This window comes from Callorhinchus milii, unplaced genomic scaffold (assembly GCF_018977255.1).
Source record: "Callorhinchus milii isolate IMCB2004 unplaced genomic scaffold, IMCB_Cmil_1.0 Scaffold2, whole genome shotgun sequence".
Classification (NCBI taxonomy): domain Eukaryota; kingdom Metazoa; phylum Chordata; class Chondrichthyes; order Chimaeriformes; family Callorhinchidae; genus Callorhinchus; species Callorhinchus milii.
The window spans coordinates 103,331,310-103,354,459 of NW_024704743.1; the positions used below are offsets into that span (position 1 = coordinate 103,331,310).

The 23,150-nt window shown below is 40.6% G+C and overlaps 1 protein-coding gene across 1 annotated transcript in view; it reads right to left on the minus strand.

The window, feature by feature from the left end:
- The window catches only part of csmd3b (CUB and Sushi multiple domains 3b), a 773,500-nt gene that overhangs the window by 633,635 nt on the left and 116,715 nt on the right, over window positions 1–23,150 (minus strand). The window contains exon 3 of the mRNA XM_042331884.1: window positions 4,798–4,910. Coding sequence (XP_042187818.1) covers window positions 4,798–4,910 — 113 coding nt within the window. The remainder of the gene's footprint in view (window positions 1–4,797; window positions 4,911–23,150) is intronic.

Genomic DNA, 23,150 nt, shown 5'->3' on the forward strand with positions numbered 1-23,150 from the left:
GAGGCAAAGAGGTACAGTTCGGTATCATCTGCATTCCATCCGGAAGTTGACCCCATGTCTGCGGATGAAGTCACCAAAAGGGAGCATATACATATTGAAGAGGAGGGGACAAGCCCTGAGGAATACCACACAAAACAGTGTGCGGGCTAGAGGAGAAACCGTTAGTGGAGATGAAATGGAGGGGGTGGGAGAGGTACGTTCTGAACCATTCAAGGACAGAACCGAGAAGGTTGAGGTGAGAGGAGAAGCGGTGGATGAAGATAGATTGGTCAATGGTGTTGAAGGCAGCAGAGAGTTCAAGGAGGAAGAGGAGGCAGAGGAAGCCCTGGTTGCAGATGGAAAGAATGTCATTTGTCACTTTGACCAGGGCTGTTTCTGTACTGTTGGCAACACGGAAACCCGATTGGAGGCGTTCTTGAAGGGAGTGGTGGGAGAGGAAGGAGTGAAGCTGGGAAGCAACGACTCATTCCAAGACCTTGGAGAGGAAAGGGAGGTTGAAGATGGGTCCAGGGAGGATTTTTTAAGGATAGGAGTAATGACAGCCGTTTTTAATGGGATGGGAAAAGTACCAGTACCAGTGGACAGGGAGAGGTTTATGATGTCTGTGAGTAGAGGGGCAAGGAGGTGAAGCTTGGAGGTAAGGAGAGGGGTAATGATGTGGTCGAGGGACCAGGTGGTCGGTTTCATGCAGGTAATAGTGGTGGTGAGAGAGGAGTGGGAAACAGGTTCGAAGGTGTGAGGGAGGGATGGAGTAGGGGCCGGGGTGAGATCGGGAAGTTGTAGTAGATGGAAGGGCAGAGGCAGCTGAGCAGATCCCCTCAACTTTGGATTCAAGGAAGTCCAGCATCGCCTCGCAGTTGGCAATGGAGATGAGGATGGGCGAGGCATGAGAGGGTGGGCGGAAGAACCAGTTGGTAATGGAGAAGAGGAGCCTGGGGGTGTCCTTGCCTCCAAGATTGTCTTGGAGTAGAACAACAATTTAATAATAATAATAATCCTTGCATTTGATATAGCGCTTTTCAAGTATACAGAATATACTGTAAAGTGAATTGACTGTATAATTGTGGGCGAACGCGGCAACCAATTGCGCACAGCAATGTCCCACAAACGGTCACGGATTGAAAATGACCAATTTATTATTGTTTTGTTTTTTTGGAGGGATTATTATTTGGCGTGTGGAGTAAGGAAACTTGCCCAAGGTTTCGCCCTGCCTGGAATTGAACTCAGGTTTCTCACTTGCAAAGCGAGTGCTCTAACCACTGAGCTACAGGACTCCAAAGGAGGATATAGCGGAGGAGAGGGCGGTAAGATTTGTTAAGGTCCAGCCAGATCTGCCGATGTACTGTTAATTTTGATTTAAACCAGATTCGTTCAGCGGCATGCAACTGTGCTTAAGGGATCAGAGGTGGCTGGTGTACCATGGTGACTTACGTGAATAGCAGACAGTTCAGGAAGAGAGGGGAGCAAGGGATTCGAAAGTGGAAGAGAGGGAGCTTTGGAAAAGTGTGACCGAAGAGGATAAGTCATTGTGGGAGGAAGCCCAGTGGGGAAGGAGTCCAAAGCAGCCTGGAGGGAGGGGGGTGAGATTTTTTTCCAGGGGCGGTAGAAGATGGAGGTGGGTTAGGTGGCAGTGGGGAGAGGGATTGAGGAGTTAAGGGAGATAAAGTGATGGCCCGAGAATGATATAAAGTGATTTCAGAGCAAGACGTGTAGCAATTATAGATGTTGCTTCTAAAAGCAGAAACCGGGCATAATGACCCACAAAAACGACGTGCAAATCAGCACAAGGTACTTGAAAAATCTGCTCCCAAAGTAAATTGTGTTACAGTGGAGTTCCATTGGATCAGGATGACATGCTGTTAGTTATACACTAATTATTTTGCTCGCCCGTCTTTTCTTACCCTTTTGCAGCTTTAACAAATAGCCAAAGACAGGGTGCGTTCGATCTCTAACCATTTGATGACAAAAGCTAGTTTGGATTGCGCTTATCCTGTCATATTAAAAATTAGCAAGTGATAATTATACCATCGCAGACCACATTTTGCAATCATATTTGACTACTGGATGTTTTACGAGCAGTATAAAGGTGTAAAAAGAAATGGAATGTCTCACCATGTGATCACATCTCGACTATAATGGTTATCCCACAATGTTTCAAGCCTTTTTTATAAATTTAAATAAAAAACGCATAAGAAAGGAGAAGCTGGACGCACATTTGCATTTGTTTTTAAATTGTGTATAATTGCTTTTCAATGCATCGGGGAAAAAACTACAAATGCAATATTCATTAATTCAATTGCTGCTATTCCCTGCTGGAATATGGAAAATTCAGCTAACAGCAAGCACATCTCTTTCAGCTGTAAGTGTAGTTCTCTGTTGATGACCCTGCAGTGAGCTACAAACTGTCATCTTCCTTGCTTAGCCATCATGACAGCTGTGTGTGACATACGGTGCAAAATTCTCTGCTGTGATTATCACAGGAAAACCGAGTTAAGAAAAAAAGTCAAGATTTCCACAAGAAAGCAAATTCATTTCAACAGGTTAGAGTGGTGTTCTTTACAGACCCAATCAGTACAGTTGTTCATTAGGTAATTTGCTAGCTTCTACGTGTGATAGCATATCACCTCTACCAATAAAGCTGTGCATTTGACAAGACCACAAGGCTTGCAGCCTACAAGACGATGTCTGCAGCTTTTGGAAAAACATTTTGTTTCTTGAGAAATGGCAGTTTTATGTCAGTTAAAAGAATTACAGTCTACCATTACTGGTACATACTATTAGGATTCATTCAACTAATGCCTTTCTACTGCATTTTGCATGGGCTCATCAGAGCACATTAAAGTCAAGGGAAGGCAAATCTCACTTTCCCAGACATATTCAGCAGCTGTCACAACTTGACCAAAATAGGACTTTTTATAATTTGCCATAACCACTGCCAGGTATATATTTTTGGAAAATTAGTTTAATCTGGAAAAAAAAAAGATTTTCTGAAAGCTGCATGAATCAAGTATATTTTATGAATCTGTTCTTTCCTGTGAGAAGTTTAGCTCTGGTGCTCTTACAACTGACTCGTACATTGGGGGTTAAAGCTCCACATTGGGACTTTAAACTAACTGTTTAGGCTGTGCCAATATAGTACTAGAGGAGTGCTGGATTGTTGGAGTTCATCCTTTGAATGAAACCACATCCAATCTGTCTGTTGAAATGTATGTTAAAGATTCCTGGCCCTATTTGTTGTTAAAAGTGATGTCTCAGAGGAGATCTTATTGAGTGATTTCAAATGGGGGATTGAAAAAGTAAAGTTTGTGGGACACTGCTGTGCACAACTTAGCTGCTTTGTTCACCTACAAATATACAGTAAATCCTGTGAAGCACTTTGAGATTTTCTGACTACTTCATAATGTACCATAATTAATGCTAAGATTATTATTTGTCTATTCTACTCTAAAGGCTGTTCCTGGGAGGTGCTTTGAAATAATTTCCGCTTTTTGAAGAGGAGCATGTGCCCTATTTCTGACACCACCCAAAGGAGTACAGCTGAGGTGGTAACTCACTGTGTGAGGGCATCCAGGTGTAAAAATGTTTTTCCCATGTTGTACACCATAATGCACCATTGGATACCTCGAACCAAGCAATGTTAATGCAGCGTTCTCAAATAACATATGGTGCCGCATATGAACATAATGCACTTGTTAATATTCATTCCTTTAGGGGCTAAATAAAATTCAAAACAAGATTTCTTGGTTAAGGAATCAATTAGGATTCCTTTCTTTTCTGATAGCTAGCAGTATATGGCACAGGTCACGCAGAATTTTAGGAACTTCACTCTGTCAGAAAAAAATACTAAGATTCATCATGATATATATCATATTGCACATCTATGATTAAAAATAAAATTAAATATAAGGTCTGTAAATTAATCTCCAAGCATAGCTACTCAAAAAAATCAAATCAGAAACCCACAGCAAAACAAATACCTGTATATTGATTTATGGTTTATGTTTTAAAATAACCAACCAAAGTTTAATACCAAGTGTTGTCCCTAGTATTTAAATCATAACTATCCATCCCTCTTTATAGGTTTGAGAATAGAGAGATCAGAGTTATATATTTCAAACACAATTTCAATAAAAATGAATGGAGTCATGTTGATTTGCCTAAAAAAACAGGACTTGACACACAATAGTGCACATTTTCCAACAAATAATTTGGGATATTTTAAGTTTGAGAAGAAACCAATGTAGTTCACTGAATATAATTAAATCTGGCCAACTATGCTCTCAAAGGTTCCAGAGGATTACACTGAACAGCAAAATGCAGCAACACTGTGACCAGTCATAAAACTCAATGTTTACGCACATTATGTTAACAGAGTTACTCTGAGCAGATTTTACAACAAGAAACTGTGTATTCTCCTTTTGAGCAAGTTCTTCAACACAAGTGATTCACAAGTTACAAAATCTTCACCTTAATCACTACTGTACATTCTTCAAGCTTCACTCTTATGCCAAAGTTGATGCTGCATTCATTTCAGTGGAAAAATTATACTGATATCTGGAGATCATATTGAACATAAAATCATACACCAACTCCAGCATAATATAAAAAAGCAAATGACAAAAAAAACAATCACTATTAAAGCTATTAAACTTAATATTAATAGTCTATTGACTCCGGCTTCCATAACGTTCATTAAAGTAGGTATGCAAGTTCATTTCTGGCCAATGTACTTTCTAGTCACAGTGAAAGAATGATCTGATTAATGGCTATGTACATTTTTGTGCTGAATCTGCTTACCTTGGTAGAATAGTTTAAATCCATGTGCGCTGACAGCAAAGTCACTTGTGAGGCGCAATGCAAGTACTGATCCCGTGCTCATTACAGGTGCTGGCATCTGGAAGCCAGTTAACCTGCAGCAAAACAAACCACAAACCATTAAAATATGTGTCACATAATGGACATTTTCCATTAACAGTAGGAACATGCTTTACACTACTAGTATGGACATTAAATAACAGCTCTTCACATATACCGGACATCACAAAACAGGTTTGGATTATTAACTGGGCTGATTTCATTTCACACTTCCAGAATACAGCAAGTTACATTTACACAGCATTTTTTCATGTCGAGAGGACATTTCAAAGCTTTTCAGACAGCTGACTGTGTCACCTAAGCTGATGTATTCTGTGAAGGCACATTGTGGGGCACCCAGAATAAAATGAGATGCCTGTGTAAAACTGTGATCAACTCTTCATCAACATTTGAGAATAATCTATTCAAACTTCCCAGGCTAGCTTTCAACTAAGTATAGAGGAACAAGCTAAATGCAATTGTTACCTGGTATGGTTATGTTGCATGGGTGAAAATTGCAATCTGAAAGTACCTCTTTAAGGGAGGATTCACATTGGGTGTATGTGTGTCCATTTATATTGTACATTTGCTAGGAATTCACAGCCAAAATCATAGTGATTTACCAGCACTCTACCTTAAGATACTAAAGTAAAGTTGTGAAGCGTTGCATAATGCATTATATTTCTATTTCCTTCATAAACCATGCATACTTGTTCTCTGAGCAATTGCAAGCCTAAAGTGGCAAATTATTGAACATAAGAACATTATGTTCTTATGTTCTTCTTAATGAACACTTTTGAACACACACATTTGGAAATGGCTTGTAATAGCTTAAAAGTGATTAACACCAGATCTCAATTCACTTTACAGTATATTCTATGAAGTACTTTGAGACGTCTAGCAGACTTGAAAAGTGCTATATCAAATGCAAGGATTATTATTATTACAGATAGAAGAAAAGAAAGGCTTTCATTCCCATCAGTTTCCTTAAGATTTTCTTAAGTTCTAGTTAATGAAAGCAACGTGTGAAAAACTTATTGGGGTTAAAACAAATTCCGAGCCACATGGTACTGAAGTATAGAGGTCTGGACCGTAGTCATAGAGATTTATTTTGCGCCAAACTGAATTTTTTTTTAGTGTTAGTCACTAGCTGGGATCATAGGTAATTAGAAGCCATTTACAGAAAAAAACTATGAAACCTGATTCAACAAATAAAATAAGGTGATATTTGCGGCCTGGCTGTACTCACTGCATATAAACATCAACTTGCATTTATATAACGCCCTTCACGTAGGGGATTGGATAAAGGTGATGCACTGAGCCAGTTTTGCCAATGGTTCCAAGATACCCTGCTTAACGACAGTATTTACTGAGCATAAGGACATTGTTTTGATAAGATTAATGGAACATAAGGTTTAAGGCATAGCTTCAAACACACCCACATATTGCATTGTGTCCTCAAAACTGGGATAATGGAGGAATGAAGAAATGACTCTACATGGTTTCCTCTCAGAGGCAAGTGCTAAACTGGGGGTAGGTGGAGGGTTTGCAGAGGTCTCGGCAGCTGCAGGAACAGTAGAGGAAGTCACAGTTTGTTGCACTACTGAAGCTTGTACATTTTCCATCTCATAGTCTCTAGGTGAAATTGCAAATGTAATTTCTTTTTTCCCCCTCAAATCATGGGCAGTTTGGGTACCATGCACAAATCCACAAAGAAGCACAAACATTTGCCTAGCTTAATTGGTAGCACCAGTTCTGTGGGTTCAACCCCTACATTGGGAATTTGACTCAATCTAGGCTGACACTCGCAGTGCAATGCTACACTGTTGGAAGATCCATCCTTTGGGTGAGACATTACGGCTGATGTTCCAATATAGTGCAGGGTGCAGCTGTTTTGTCGGAAGTGCCATCCTGCAGATGAGAAGTTAAATCAGCCTGTTTGTTCAGATGGATGTTAAAGATCCCATGACACTATTAGAACAGCAGAGAAAGTTTGTCTTGGTGTTTTGGCCAACAATCCCTTAAATAAAATTATTCATTTTATGGCTTTTTGATTATTGATTTGATGTCTATAAACATACTTTCAAGTGAGCACCATATATTCGTACTTAAACGGTTTAAGTTTCTTAATTCAAGAATAATTTAAAAAGTAGGAATATCGTTTTGTGCAATTCAAATCTGCGCAGGAATGTAATTGCTTCACAGACCTGGGACATGGAGAATCTGAAAGACATATGTTCTATTAAGTGGTGGTATTTTAAAATTACCAAATATCAAAATCAATTATCTCACAATTTGCCTTTGCATGTTGCCTACATTTCCACTGATTTTATAAGAAAAGTACTTTTTTCCTTGTGTCTCCTGGTAGCTGCAGAATAAATGTCAGACAAAGGACCAACCTGCATTATCACAGTTTGCATCTGAACTGATACTGAGACAAAGGCCAATTTCTAACTCCGTGAATCCATTTTATTCAATGGCACGAAGAGTAGGGTAGCGCTGTGGGATGAATACTAAAGCCCTCATTTAATTGTATTTGTGCAATGCATTCACACCAGCACAGCAGGAATTATGGCAGAATGCCCAAAAGACCTCATATGTTGCAGGAAGCATACGATTCTTCGCTCCTCTCTCCATTCTCACCCTTTCGTCTGAAGGATTGAATATTTAAAATCATTGTCCAAAATCACAGACTTCATTCACAAGCTAATGTATTGTTTCTATTTTTTTTTTAATTTAGAAACACAGCACTGTTAGAAATTGATAAATTTAAGCACTGTGTAGTACATGGTTCGCATCACATTAATGTTTTACATAAATTGTCATTCACTTCATGATTGTGGGGCACTGTGCAAACTGGCTGGCACATTTACTTACAAAATACAGTCACTACATTTTACAGTAAATTTTGTGAAGTGCTGTGAGATGGCCTCCTAACACGAAATATGCTATATCAAAAGCCAGGAGCATTATTATTAATTATTATTATTAACAGCCCCACCCAGTTTACATTTGCACCTTTATCGTGCACAGTGATGCCACTAAATAATTCTTGTGGATGCCACTAGAAACAAATAGGTACAAGGTGTCATCCACATAATGGTATTTATGGATGTATATTGGGGAGAAAGGGGAAAAGTAATGTGAAATTCAATATTTGTTTCTGTATTCTGGGACAGTGATTGGTAGAAACATTGTACAAAGGAAGAAAAAATGTTTTTAAATGGAGGAGAATCAACATTTTGTGACATTATGGCTTTGGAAAGTCAGATAATCCCCAGAGTTCTAAAGGTTTGTTCAAGAAAAAATGTCTGCGTCCATACTCAATATAACCCTCCAGCCTCCTCATCTGCTTTCCTAATCTTCTCTATATCCTTCTCCCTTACATATGCATTGTTTCCTCTAAAATACACTGATGCTTTTGGCTTCAACCATACCTTCCGGCACATGTTCCACAGTCTCACCTCAATCTGTGTGAAGAAGTTCCTCCTAAACTCTCTTTTACTTCTACTACTGTTATATTTATTCCCTCTTGTTTTGGACTGACCATTAAGGGCAAACAACCTATTAACATCCATCTTATCAAATCCTTTCATCTTCTTAAATATCTCAATTGTTTCACTTCTAGAAACAAAAGCTCTAATTGTTTCTGTTAGCTGTATCCACTCAACCCTTGGAACATCCTTATAAATCTACACTCCTACAAAATCCTTCTTGTAGCACGACAAATATTACTTCAAATATGATCTAACCAAGATACATTTTAAAGTTTAACATTTTCCTCATTATGTATTTTATTCTTCTAGGCGTAAAGCCAAGGACACAAATTGAACAGCATGCTTCCATTCTATAATGTTCTATGCAAGAATCTACATTCTTTGTAATTCAGTATAGTGACTGTATTTGTAGGCAAACATGTCAGTCAATTTGTGAAGTGTCCCACAAGCAAACATGAAGTGAATCATAAATTTTATCCAGAAGATTGTTGGCCTGGATACTGTGAGAAATGTTCTTTTTTGGAAGAGTGTCATTGGATCTTTAATGGCCTCTTCCTTTTTAGATAATAATAATAATCCTTACATTATTATTAAGTATAATTAAGTATTCTGAATGAGTGGCTGATGCCTAACCCTAAAAGATGGAACACTGCATGTACATTTAAATGAATAAGGCACTTCCAGAGGTCCATTATGTGTCTGACATATGGGAAAAATTATCACTATAATTAAGAGTATCCACATTTGCGTGCCACTTAAGCATGGACTTTTCCCAGTGTCTGGAATGCAATGTACATTCTCTTCCCACTTTCCATTGCTTGTTCAGCTAGGATCAACCTGAGGCATGTGGGAAGAAAGTCTTCCCCCAATGACTAGTCTGCCCCTCTAAGTCCTGCTGCCAAGCATGTCACTGTATAGCCATCTCAGCCCCAAATAGACCCTAGTGCCTCTCCTCGACTATCTCAGGTTACCAGTAGAAGTTCCCAAATATTAGCTCTGTCCACCTTTTCAGTTGGTAGTACTTGAAAGGCAGTATAGAAATTGTTGTTTTTGTAGTTTTGTGTATTGTTAAAGTTGTGTTGCATGCTTTACAGTAAATTCATTCTCTTTATTGTCAGTTTGATGGTCCAAAGTTAAATTTTAAAAAATCCAAAATAAATGGTAACCATTACTTAGAGATCTAGGTAATGGTAAGAAATCTTCTTTCGTGGCTAGAATTAACCTTTCAAATATATCCCACAAATTACTTAACTTAATAAATTCATAAACACAGTATGTAATCAGGTTATTACCCGGTCCTAAATATAAAACGTTTGATAAGAAATTACTATTTGTAAGTACAGTATTTATCTTTTCAATTCACTTTGTTTGCAAATACTGATAGCAATGGTAATACATAACTTAGTTCTAAGTTCTAAGTTAGCATTTACGGTGTTAATGTTTGCCTGATTCATCATTATTGCATATTAAAAAGTAAACATTACAATTTGTGATGCATTTTCTATGATAAATCGTTATATCTTTTTCTCAAATATTTTTCAGCAGCAGACTGTATTTTATAATAATAATAATAATCCTTGCAATTGATATAGTGCCTTATCACATTATTTAAATGTTTGAAATCACTTCACATGCTTTACTACAAAGTGTAGTGACTGCTTACTTGTCGGTTAATGCAGCAGCCAGTTTTCACACAGCAATGTTCTACAAACATGAAGTGAAAGGACAATTTTATCTTGGGAATCGTTGGCCAGAACACTGGGAGAAACTCCTTCTTCTTTTGCAATATTACTATGGGATCTTTAACATTCTCCTGAATAAATAGAGATGGGATCTCAGTTTAACAATTAGTCTGAAGGACGGCACTTCTGACAATACAGCAAATTATACTGGAGTAAAACCGCAGTGGAGTTTTAGTATAGACGAGGTGCTCAAAGTGCCAATGTGGGACATGAACCCACAATGTGTTTGGCACTGATTTATCATAGCTTGAGATGGATTTACCATGAAATATGCACCAGAGATTGAAGTGTCAGACATATCATATTATATTCCTTATTCCACACGCCTCTGTTTACCTAGCAGTATGTAAGAACCTGATTGTTAGTCAATTGGCGGATCGCTTTTCTGGGGGTAATAATTCCTTCAAAAAATAATAATAATAGTAATAAATTGGTCACTCAATCCACAACTGTTTGTGGGATACTGCTGTGCGCAATTGGCTTCCATGTTTCACCCACAAAATATACAATCAATTCACTTTGAAGCGCTTTGAGACGTCTCAAAGACGTGATGAGGCACTATATCAAATATATCAAATGCAAGGATTATTATATCAAATGTAAGCATTATTATTATTATTATTATTATTATTATTATTATTATTATTATTATTATTATTATTATTATCATTATTATCATTATTATCATTATCATTATCACTGTGCTTTGAAGGTAGATTTCCCAAACTCTCATACTTTGGGGTAGTTTGTGATGCTTCATAATGTATTTCTGATGCAACCAAACACTGTAAACTTGTCATATTTCTTAATTAACAAAAGGCTACTATCAGTCTCACCCTTTGCATTTGCGACCATCACCACTCTATCCCAGTCCTACCTTTAACACTTCTATCTCCTACCCGCCTCAAATCTGTCATCCTTCAGGCTTTCCGTCACTATAGAAGTTCGAGATATTGACTCAATTGAATCATTTTTCTCTTCTTTAACAACAAAATGCCTATCTTTGATGCTAAATAGTTTTAAATCAGGACGGTACATCTCCCGTGCAGTCATAGGAGACAACATCAAAGATTGATTTTATGATTGATCTTGGACAATGTGCTGCAGAGGGCAAGGATCTCAGTGTGGGCAGCTATTTCCTAAGAAAAGCCACAATAACCTAACTCATTATCCCCCAGATAAATTTGGTCATTCATTTCATGGCTGTTTGTGAAATATTATTGTGTCCAATTAGCTGCCACATTTGCCTACAATAATCATGTGCCCTATATTTTGCAGTAAATCTGATGAATGATGCCTTGGCGGCAGGATGTCGTTGTAACAAATGGCAGGATTATTATTCATCGTACATTAAAATCCATCTCCCTTGCCTTATCTGTTGAACTGGTCCAGATTTTCTTGTGTTTGCTGGTTTTCATCTGTATACCAGTCACCCAGCCAAATAACTTACCATAATCAGCAAATGTGTCAACCTGCAATAAGTGCTGTCCTCTAAGTTATGTATATATGGTGTGAACAACACAGTACGCAGACCAAACCCCAGTGTTACTCTGCTTACTACCAGCCCCCAGATGAAGATTTTCATTTATCATCATTATTATGTTTGCCGTTACTAAATCAGCCAAATTGCTAATTTGCAATTAGTTCTATGATATTTAATCTTCTTTAAAAATCCCAAATAACAACAACAACAAGATTCCATTTATAAAGCGCCTTTCACGTCAGGAGGACGTCCCAAGGCGCTGCACAGTTGGGTCAGGACCCGAGCAGGGGGGAAATGGTCAGGGTGAGGGGAGGGAAGGGAGGGAGCGAGGAGGGGGGAAATGGTCAGGGTGAGGGGAGGGAAGGGAGGGAGCGAGGAGGGGGAAGAGAGTCTAGAGGGGAGCTGAAGGCTCGGTCAAAGAGAAAGGTTTTGAGACCGGCCTTGAAGGAGGAAAGGGAGGAGGCAGCGAAGGCACTGGGGGATGGAGTTCCAGAGCCTGGGGGCTGAGAGGCTGAAGGCCCGACCACCGATGGTAGGGCGATTGGGGCGGGGGACGTGGAGCAGACCAGAGCCAGAGGAACGGAGGGTACGGGCAGGTAGGTAGGGGGATAGTAGGTCGGAGAGGTAGGAGGGAGCAAGGCCGTGGATGGCCTTATAGGTGAGGATGAGGATCTTAAAATCAATCCTCTGGGGGATGGGGAGCCAGTGGAGGCGAGCGAGGGTGGGTGTGATGTGGTCCCGAAGCCTGGTGCGGGACAGTACACGAGCTGCAGAGTTCTGAATGACCTGCAGCTTGTGGAGGGAGGTGCCAGGAAGGCCGGCGAGGAGAGAGTTCCCATAGTCCAGCCTTGAGGTGACAAAGGCGTGGACCAGTGTTTTAGCAGCGTGAGGGGTGAGGTAGTGCCGTAGTCTGGTGATGTTCCGGAGGTGATGGAAGGCGGTGCCAGTTGTGGTGCGGATGTGAGGGAGAAAGGACAGCTCAGGGTCGAACAAAACGCCGAGGTTCCTGACTGGCTTTGAGAGGTGTAAATGTGTAAATACAGCTCGAGTTGTGAGCTCAAATGATTGACTGTCTGTTATACTGTATACAGTAGAAGCTTATCCTTGCTCTAACCAATCAGTACAATGTAATCCATTTGTCTCTAATGGGAAAGTTAAGCACCACTCAGAAATACACTCAATGACTGTAAATCCTATTAATCGGTTACGTCCAATACTACAAATGTGTAGTAGTGGAGATTTACTTAGCCCAAAGAATACTGAGAAAATAAATATGGGATTTTTTTATAATAGAACATACTGCCATGAAGGAACACACTTAGAACTAGACAAAAGAAAGATGAAGTAATCCACATGTAGATACATAGGATCAGGAGTAGGCCAACCAAGTCTGTTCTGCCATCTCAATATTATTTACATGTTGGTTGACCTTGCCTATAGTCACCTCCCTCTCTGCTTCTCCGTTGCTCAGCATCCAACCCCGCCACTGTGCAAGCTCCAAGACATTATCCCGTGTGAAGGGCATAATATAACCTGCTATTGGAATACAAAAGAGTTGAGATTATGAAATAATGAAACAATTATGTTTGTTTTGTTCGATTTCAATTGAAATATATTTGCCGAGTTACCTACTTTTCAAAAAGAATATATAACTAATGGAAATACTGTGTACATGTTTGCCTACTGATAACAAATTGTTTGAATTATATTGAATGAATTATGACTAACTACACTAACAAGAAAAGAATTATCAAATGCAATACTCCATCAACGAACAAATAAGCTAGTGTTTTTAACTGAGACATTATTAAGTGAATTTTGCACTGCATCTTCAGAGCTTTATGAAAGAAATGGTAATGTTTTATTCATTGTATTTTTTGTCCTTCTTTAAACTTCTAGGGCAAGGGACTTCTCTTGCTGCTACGTGTGGAGACTTTGACGATGTGCTTTTATAATCCCATTATAAGTGCACATCATAAAGGCCTTAGTGGGAAGCAGAACATCAGCATCCCAGGAACAATTCCATGTGCAATTATTTCATGCTAACCCACATCCATATCTGAAAAGATGTTATTTAAGAATTTGCTAAATTCTAACATTACTAAGAAAATCTACACCCAGGTGGAATTTCTACTCTCTGATGCTGCCACACATGTTGACCATGAGGTTTATATAGTAATATTATGAGTAATTTTGCACAGAGGTGTAACAATCTAAAGCTTAACCTTGGCGACAGACAAATACATCATAATTCTTTAAACTTTGATTTAAAAAAGGGAGCACAAATGGTGACAGTTCCTCTTTAAAGTGAGACAATTGTGCTAACCTCAAACCTGCCATTCCACAGAGTTCAAACTAGGCAAAACTCCATGATAAATAATTCTGCTGAACTAAATCCAATAGTTAATCAAATAAAGCATAATTTAGTTTAATGTGAATAGGTTGCCTGTGACAGTGTCAAATCACCATGAAATATTCCTATGAAATTCAATAGTATAAGAAAATTAAAATGAGAAAAAAAAGCTAATATCTTACACTGTCACTATTCCCCAACTTCTGCCTTTAGGACCTATAATAATAAGCTGATTTGATAGCAAAAGGAAGGCTGTGATAGCATGCCCCAGAAGTATTCTTTAAATTTCTCACTTTGTCAGAGCAAAAGCAGGACTCAGTGACATTTAACACAGATACACATCATGCAGGAGGAGAAAACAAGGGATGAAAACTGTAGTGTTTCATAACAGATTCAATAATTATTGATCATGTTATCAAAACTGTTATAAAACATCACAGTTTTTCTATCCAGTCCTAAAGTATGACACTCATGATATGAATGACCAATTTTATCTGGGATTCCATAATCAGGTCACATTCAATTTTTAATAAGGAATCCCGATAGAATTCCCATTGACCCAAACGCACGCTGGGAGAAACTCCCTTCTCTTTTCAAATAGGATCGTGGGTTCTCTAACATCTACCTTAATAGATTGGACCTTGATTTAACATCTCATCTGACAGTTTGGCACGTCAAGCAAAACAGTTCACTGCCAGCGCTGCATTGGAGTATCCGCCTGGACGATGAGATCAAAGTCCCAATAGGTTCAGCATGAACGACATTGGCAAAATCATTATATCTCTTCTTCTATAGATTGATTGCACTGAATTAATGTTTAGGATAACGCAAGCAGAAACTATCCCCCACGAGGTGGCTACACAACCCTCCTGGGTAAATGTTTTCCACATTTTCAGCTCCCAGTACTTGTCATTTATTTTAAAAAAATCTGAGATCAGTGTTTTTTTGGTAAGTTTTAGACTCTAGAGAGTGACTTGGGAAATCCTCCTGACGTGAACGACGCTATACAAATGTAATTTGTTGTTGAAGAGAGACATCCAGGCATTTTTTTATTTGATTTGTAAGAAATTGTTTTTGGCTGACACAGCAGATTTCCTCCCTCCTCAGAAGATCGATACTAGAAAATAAATGTTCAGGAAAAAAAAAAGTTGAGTGGTAATTTGTAAGGCCTAAAATTTACAAAACAGAATTTGCCTGCCTCAGATTCAAAGTAAAATGGCAGGCACTGGAAGCAAAAAATAAACCACTTGCTTGGAGGAGTGTGCTTCCATCTGGTGGGGAAGAGTTAAAATGGGCATTACTGAAGGAACATCACAAACCTTGCCTCATTCATTCATAAATTGCCACCAACCCAGTTACACTCAGTGCGATGCAAATTTTAAACTGCAGTAGTACCTTATAATGCTGATGAGAATCTTGATTTCTCTTTGAATCGAACAAGTGACTGATTTTATGTGTGGTCAGTAAATGCTTGGAAGCATGTACACAATACTATGGAATTGTCTCATCTGGTATATGTACCTTCGAAGATATGGAGTGGGGCAATTTGTAAAATCATATCATAAAATGCAAATTATCCCCCTCCTGCACCACGACACATTAATTTAAGGTTAAAAGTTCTTGTTTGTCCTTCACTGGAAGTCATTGTATGATCATGATTTGTACAGTTTACGCTTAAAATTAAAATTTAGGCATTAAGATTGTGCAAAATTGTAGCAAAAGGTTTTCATTCTTAATTTAGAAGCTTTTTTTTTGCAGCTCCTTACAGAACTGGCTTTTAAGTTAAGACTGATCTTAAAATTTAAGACAAAATAGTCTTACAGGCTGAAGCGAGGTGAAATTTCTGGCCTTATATTTATTTCCATTCTATTCTGTAGATGAATGTGGACAAGATGGAAGCCATACTCTTTGGCTCCGTCAATGTTTTCACTGCTGCAGATCTAAACTCCTCAACCTCCCTGGGCTCTCCCTTAGACTCACCGAACCAATGCGCAATCTAGGCATCCAGTTCGACCCCAAGCTACCCTTCCTCCCCTACATCCGGTCCATGACCAGGACTGCCTTCCTCCACCTCATGCTTCCTACTGTACCTTATCCCAAACGCAGCCGAAACCTTCATACATGCTTTTGTCAACCTTCTGCCTGGATTACTCAAACACACATCATCACCAGTCTCCCCAGCTCCACTGTTCAAAAAATCCAGCTCATTCAGAACTCTGCCACCCGCATCGTGATCCAAACCAAACTCCATACTCCCATCTAACCAGTTCTGGCCCGGCTCCACTGGCTCTGCATCACTGAACGGATCGACTTCAAGATCTTCACACCCGTGTTCAAATCGCTTCGCTTTCTGGCACCTCCCTACCTCTCCGACCTCCTCATTCCCCAATCCACCACCTCTGCCTCCACTCGACTGGCACTGGCCTCCTGCTCGTCCCTCGCACACTCTGCTCCACCATTGGAGGTCGTGCTTTCAGCCACTACCCCCCAAAACTTTGGAAAACTCTCCCTCAAACCCTCTCTCCCCTTTATCAAGTCCGCCTTAAAACCTTCCTTTTCAACCGTACTTACGGTCACCTCCCCACCCCCTCCCAATTGCCTCGAAGTCAGGCTCTGCCATTGTTAAGCTCTCTGAGAAGCTGTCCTGCATGGAGGGTGCTATATAAGTGCAAGTTGTTGTTGTTCTATTACCAAGCACCGAATTTTGAAACATGATAATCTTTCATAATTGTTATTAACTGGCTCAAGTCCTTTTCATTGGTAACAGGTAAAATGATAACATGACTCTCCAGAGAAATTAAGTTGCTGAGATTTAACTCAACAAAACTACCATTGTGAGTACAATCATTGTAACTGCTGCTATTTCACGCACAATAATCATTTAACCATGTTAAATGCAATCAAACCTCTCAATTACTCATACATGATAAATAAGTTGGAATGTTTTATTGTTTGATTCATGAAAAATTCATCTGGACTTCCCCAGAGTGTCTAAAAGAATGTCTGTTATTTTTTTGTTGGAAATCTATTGTACTTCACCCTCCTCCACCCAGCAGTCCACACAAGTTCTATTCGCTCAGTTGGTAAAATTCGATCTACACTTTACAGTAAATTCTGTGTAGCACTTTGAGACACATTCCTGATATGAAAGGTGCTATAAATATCATCATCTTTATTATAAATTGTTCAAGAAACACTCCACTGGAAGAAAATGGAAGCAGTGGTAAGGAAAGAGGTGCGACAAATACACACACTAACATATTATAACTTCATTGTGAAAATTAGAGCTGGAGCTGTTTGTTAATAGATGTGATAATTGTTGCATTGAATCTGTTACAAAGCACTGCATTTTTCATTCCAGTATGTGTGAGAATGCTGAAGCCCAGTAATTTTTAGCAATATTATGAGGGTATAATTTAATATGAAGCTAAAGTTTATCCTGACTCTTATGGCCATTTAATGATGAATGGATACCTTGTAAGATTAAAAACTAGACAGCAAATTTCCATATCTATAGCTTTGCCACTGCTCACTATACCCTTATATTCATATCTTGTATATCCTGTTGACCTGGATTACAGCTGATCTTTTGCTGCCTAAAAAAAAAGCTGAATAAAAGCAAAGCTTTCAGACATAATTATTTCTATGTCTTCTCCAAATGATGACACAGACACTTGTATTGGGTTTGAGTAGGGATTTGTCTTCATTAACTGGACTTCAGCACCGGCATACGAAAGAATATTCGAATTATCAGATAGATGATTCTATCTTTATGGCTCCCAGCATGCCTGGTCCTCAAAATGATTAAAATCCTTAATTTGCTCAGTCTTCCCTTTTTCGTGCATGCCAGTTGCTTTCAAGTAACACCACACGATTTGTCTAATCATTTCTCCAACTTCTTCCAATCTTGGTGGTTCCTTTTGCTAGGAATCTTGGTCATTCATCGAGATTTCTCATTTCACAATAACTTCATCCACAGCAATAGTATCTTGTAAGCATTGTTTTATTCCTTCTGCTTCTTTAACTATGGGTTTCTTTTCTTCACCAACTAGTCAATAGTCAACATCTTCCTTCGAGAGGAGGTGGGGGGAAAGATGAGGTAAGAAGCAACAGCGACAACAACAACTTCCATTATATAGCACCCTTCACATAAGTAACGTCTTGGAGTGCTTAACAACAGCATGGTTTGATACCGAGCTGGAAAGACAGGGGAGGTTATGCATGGTCGAATAGTAACGTGTTTAGGGGTGATTTGAAGAGTGGCAAAGATCAAGCAAGATGGAGAGATTGAGGCAGGGAGTTTCAAAGTTTCAGGGTGTAGCTCCTGAAAGCACAGCTGTTAATGGTGGAGTGGAGGGGACAAGGAACTGGGCCAGCTGAGCGAAGGCGGTAGGTAGTGGAGTGGGGTGTGAGCAGACCAGGGAGATAGGAAGGTGCCTGGATGTCAAGTGATTTGAAAGTGGGAGTGAGGATCGTGAAATCGATCCAATCTACAACAGGGAGCCAGTGGAGTTTGGCAAGAACTGGAGTGATGGGGGTGGGGAGCCTGGTACAGGTGAGAAGATGGACAACAGAGAGTTGTAATAATTTAGACCTTGTATATAGTGGAGCTAGAAACAGTACATTTGAAAAATCAAGGCAGGAGCTGACAAAAGCATAATTAGAGTTTTTCCCGAGCAGGGACTCCTAGGAGCAGAGCTGAACTGGCTCAAGGTGATATGCTTCCATTTCCAATCGTTACAGCAAGTGCTCAATGTGACACAAGGCAAGTTATTGGATTACTAGTGGACTAGAAAGACATCCTTTTAAATAAAAGTACAAGAGAAAGGAAACTTGGTGATGTAGTGCATTTGAACAAATTCTATCACCTCTAGGTTTGGATTCAAATCTAACTTAAACTAATGGAATGAAAGTCTCCTCTCGCCAAATACTCCCAGGGTCTCAAGAAAAATATGACTGGTCAGTCTCAATCCATTTCCTGCTGAAAGTAACACATACAACAGAAAGAATATATGCTAAAATTATAGTTTTATTCAGAAAAAACAGTGGTTTGGCTGGAAGGGGGGTAATTATGCACTCGGGAATGAATGACATGGGAGTGAGAGGTTATGGGATCAATGCCTGATTTTCACATTTGATGCAGCTTCAGTATGAAACCCAGCTAATTTGTTCATACCATGGAGGTAGTATTACAGACAAGCTCCACTTAATGATTAGAATAATTTTACAGAAGCCAGCAGTCAGGGAGAGCAGGAAAATTGTGGGGAAGGGGATCCAGGGACAGGGACGTGGGAGACAGAACTACATAAGGGGGAAAATCAATGGCACAACCTCATCTAATTTTCTCTATTTATTTCATATATCCCTTTGAACACAAACTAACACAAGCCTATTCAAATTCTCCTGTGGTCTTATCTGAAAGAAGGAAATTTGCCCCCAAGTATCTTATAGCGAGATTGAAAAATATTTCGGCAATTATAACTATTTTCATCCATTAATGTGCCTGATCCAATTTCAATCAATAAAAAAACTGATTTATGTTGTTTTTCATCCTTAGCATTGTCAGAAGCCTTTGAAATTCATCAATTACAGTCTTCAGAGTATTGCTGATCTGGCAAACTTCCCGTTGCTTGTCTGACTAGGACTACCTACCCATTGGAGCTTGGGCTTGCCGGGATAACAGAAGCTGAGTGTGAAGAATCCCTGCCCCAGTAATCAGTTGGCTACTCCAAGTACTGTGATAAGGCAGGCAGGCTGGTCTGTCATCTGCTGTGCCCTGGAATACTGTGGACCTGCCTAGCTCAGGATCTGTACTACCGGGACCGCCACCAAGATCTGGCTTGATTCTGACATTCTGTTGCAAAGCACATGACCATAGAGAGAACATGCATTCCATTATGGAAACAGGAAAATTTCCATGTGTTGGTGGTATACTTTTGTGGAACAATCAGCCTGGTTTGGATATGCTTAAGAACAAACGTTGATGGGTTTCCACATGTGTCAGATATAATAATAATAATAATAATAATAATAATAATAATAATAATAATAATAATAATCCTTGCATTTGATATAGCGCTTTTCATGTCGGGAGGACGTCCCAAAGCGCTTCACAGAACACACTGTAAAGTGAATTGACTGTATATTTGTGGGCGAACGCGGCAGCCAATTGCGCACAGCAATGTCCCACAAACAGTCGTAGATTGAAAATGACCAATTTATTATTGTTTATGGTTTTGGAGGGAATATTATTATTAGGCTCTGTGTGGAGTAAGGAAACTTGCCCAAGGTTTCACCCTCTGCCTGGAATTGAACTCAGGTCTCTCAGTTGCAAAGCGAGTGCTCTAACCACTGAGCTACAGGACTCCTACAAATAATAATCCTTGCATTTGATATAGCGCTTTTCACATCGGGAGGACGTCCCAAAGCGCTTCACAGAACACACACTGTAAAGTGAATTGACTGTGTATTTGTGGGCAAACGCGGCAGCCAATTGCACACAGCAATGTCCCACAAACAGTCGTAGATTGAAAATGACCAATTTATTATTGTTTATGGTTTTGGAGGGAATATTATTATTAGGTGTGTGGAGTAAGGAACTTGCCCAAGGTTTCGCCCTGCTTGGAATTGAACTCAGGTCTCTCGCTTGCAAAACGAGTGCTCTAACCACTGAGCTACAAGACTCCACAACCATATCTGGTTGACCAAAATAAAATCATACTTGCTGCAAACTTATTATCATGCAAGTTTCCATATTTTCATATTTATGGGCTTTCTCATTCATAGATGGAAGCAAAATGTATATTTTCTGTAAACTCCATCATTCATTTTCCTGTATCTGCCATTAACTGGAGATTTTTTTTGTTTTGATAATGATTACCTTTTGCTATGTTACAGCAATGATATTTGATTTAAAAATGAAAGCAAAATTTCATTGGCAAGAATCAGTATTTTCCTGAATATAATAGATTTTATAATGTTTTTAAATCCAAAACAAAGCTTAGATTCATTAGTTCATTTAATTAAACCTTACACTTCACTCTCTTCCACCATCTTCCCAGTCACTTTTCCACAATCCGGTGTTCAACTGAAGAAAGTTTGCTCTCATCCAAGACTTGATGTCTGACAGACATTCTGTCAGGAAAACAGTAGTCCTGGAGTCAAGGGTGGAGGCAGAGAGATACAGTTGGGTGTCATCTGCAAATATATGGAAGTTGACCCCATGTCTGCGGATGATGTCACCAAGAGGGAGCATATAGATATTGAAGAGGAGGGGACCAAGGATAGAGCTCTGAGGAACGCCGCACGAGACCTTGTGGGGGATAGAGGAGAAATCGTTTGTGGAGATGAAGTGGAGGCAGTGTGAGAGGTATGATCTGAATGAGTCAAGGACAGAATTGTGAAGGCTGACGTGAGAGGAGAGGCCATGGATGAGTATACAGTGGTCAATGGTGTTGAAGGCAGCAGAGAAATAAAGGAGGACGAGGAGACAGAGGGAGCCCTGGTCGCAGATGGACAGAATGTCATTTGTTACTTTGATCAGGTCTGTATCTGTGCTTTGGGTGGCAAGGAAACCCGAGTGGAGGGGTTCGTGAAGGGAGTGGCGGGAGAGGAGGGAGTGAAGTGGGAAGCAACGACTCGTTCAGGACCTTGGAGAGAAAAGGGTGGTTGGAGATAGGGTGGTAGTTTGAGAGAAGTAACGGGTCGAGGGAGGGTTTTTTTTCAGGATAGGAGTGATGACGGCCATTTTTAAAGGTGTGGGTACGGTGTCAGTGGACAGGGAGAGGTTTATGATGTCTGTGAGTAGAGAGGTAAGGAGGTGGAGCTGGGAGGTAAGGAAAGGACTAGGGATGGGGTCGAGGGAGCAGGTGGGGGGGTTTTGATGCAGGTAATAGTGGTGATGAGAGAGGAGTGGGAGACAAGTTTGAAGGTGTGGAGGAAGTGATGGGTAGGGGCCAGGGTGTGAGGGGGAAATGGGGAGGTGGTAGTAGACAGAAGGGCAGAAGCAGCTGAGCAGATCCCCTTGACTTTGGATTCGAGGAGGTCCAGCATCACCTCGCATTTGGCATTGGAGGTGAGGATGGGCGAGGCGTGAGAGGGTGGGTGGCGCAGTCAAGTTGGTGATGGAGAAGAGGAGCCTGGAGATTTTTATCCAGGAACGGTAGGAGATGGAGATACATTGGGTGGGTGGGGAAAGGGATTCAGGAGCTAAGAGAGATGAAGTGATGTCCGAGATCGCTTTGTCGATGATGGTGAGGTCCGAGATGGTGAGGTGCCAAATGATCACCAGGTTAAGGGGGGGACTGCGACCTCAGTGGTGGAGTGGAATATGGAGGGAGAGGTTGAGGGAGGAGATAAGGGAGGAGAAGTCAGCAGAAGTAGAGCAGGAGGGTGTGAAGTGAAGGTTGAAGTCGCCTAGGATGAGGAGGCGTTCGGAGCAGAGGGAGAGGGAAGATAGGAGGGCGGAGATATCAGGGAGGAAGGTGAGGGAGGGCTTGGAGGGGCGATGGATAAGGAGAATTTTGAGGGAAAGAATGGAGGGTTGATAAAGGGTACGGTACTCAAAGAAGGGGAAGGTTCCAGAGGAGTAAGGGGATAGGCCGAGCGGGGACCGGGAGATGAGAGCCACACCACCGCCATGGTGGTTAGGTTGTGTGGTAGGATGGAAGGTGTAGCCAGGTGGTGTGGCCTCTGTCAGGGGGAAGGTGTTGCCTGGAGTGATCCAGGTTTCAGTGAGGGCGAGAATGTCTATGTGAGGGAACGGACATTTTGTAGGCCGATGCGGAGGGGACAGTTGGTGGCAGAATGTGGGGGACGGGCTGGGTGGTGTGGAGAGGATTGACAGGGAGGGTGGGAATGTGGATGAGGGAGGAGAGGTTGGCTCCCGTGGTCAGGGACCGATGGGCCTTGCGGCGAGAATGGGAGATATTGCAGTCAGAATGGCTGCTGATGGACAGCCAGCGGCGTCTGCCAAGGTGGATCCGATGGAGGATTCGCAGGCTGGAGCAGAGGGAGGCTATGGGACGGTCGAGCAGGGATAGGAGTCGGGGAGGGCGGTGGGACAGGAGGACTGAGCGGCGAGTAGGGAAGCAGCTCGGGTCTGTGGCAGCAGTCAAAATGTGCACGCCGAGACTTAGAGCAAACTTGGGGTTGGGGGTTTAGTGAGGCATGGTTAGCTCACTGGCGTGGATCATAATGGAGAGAGGGGGACAATCTTTTAT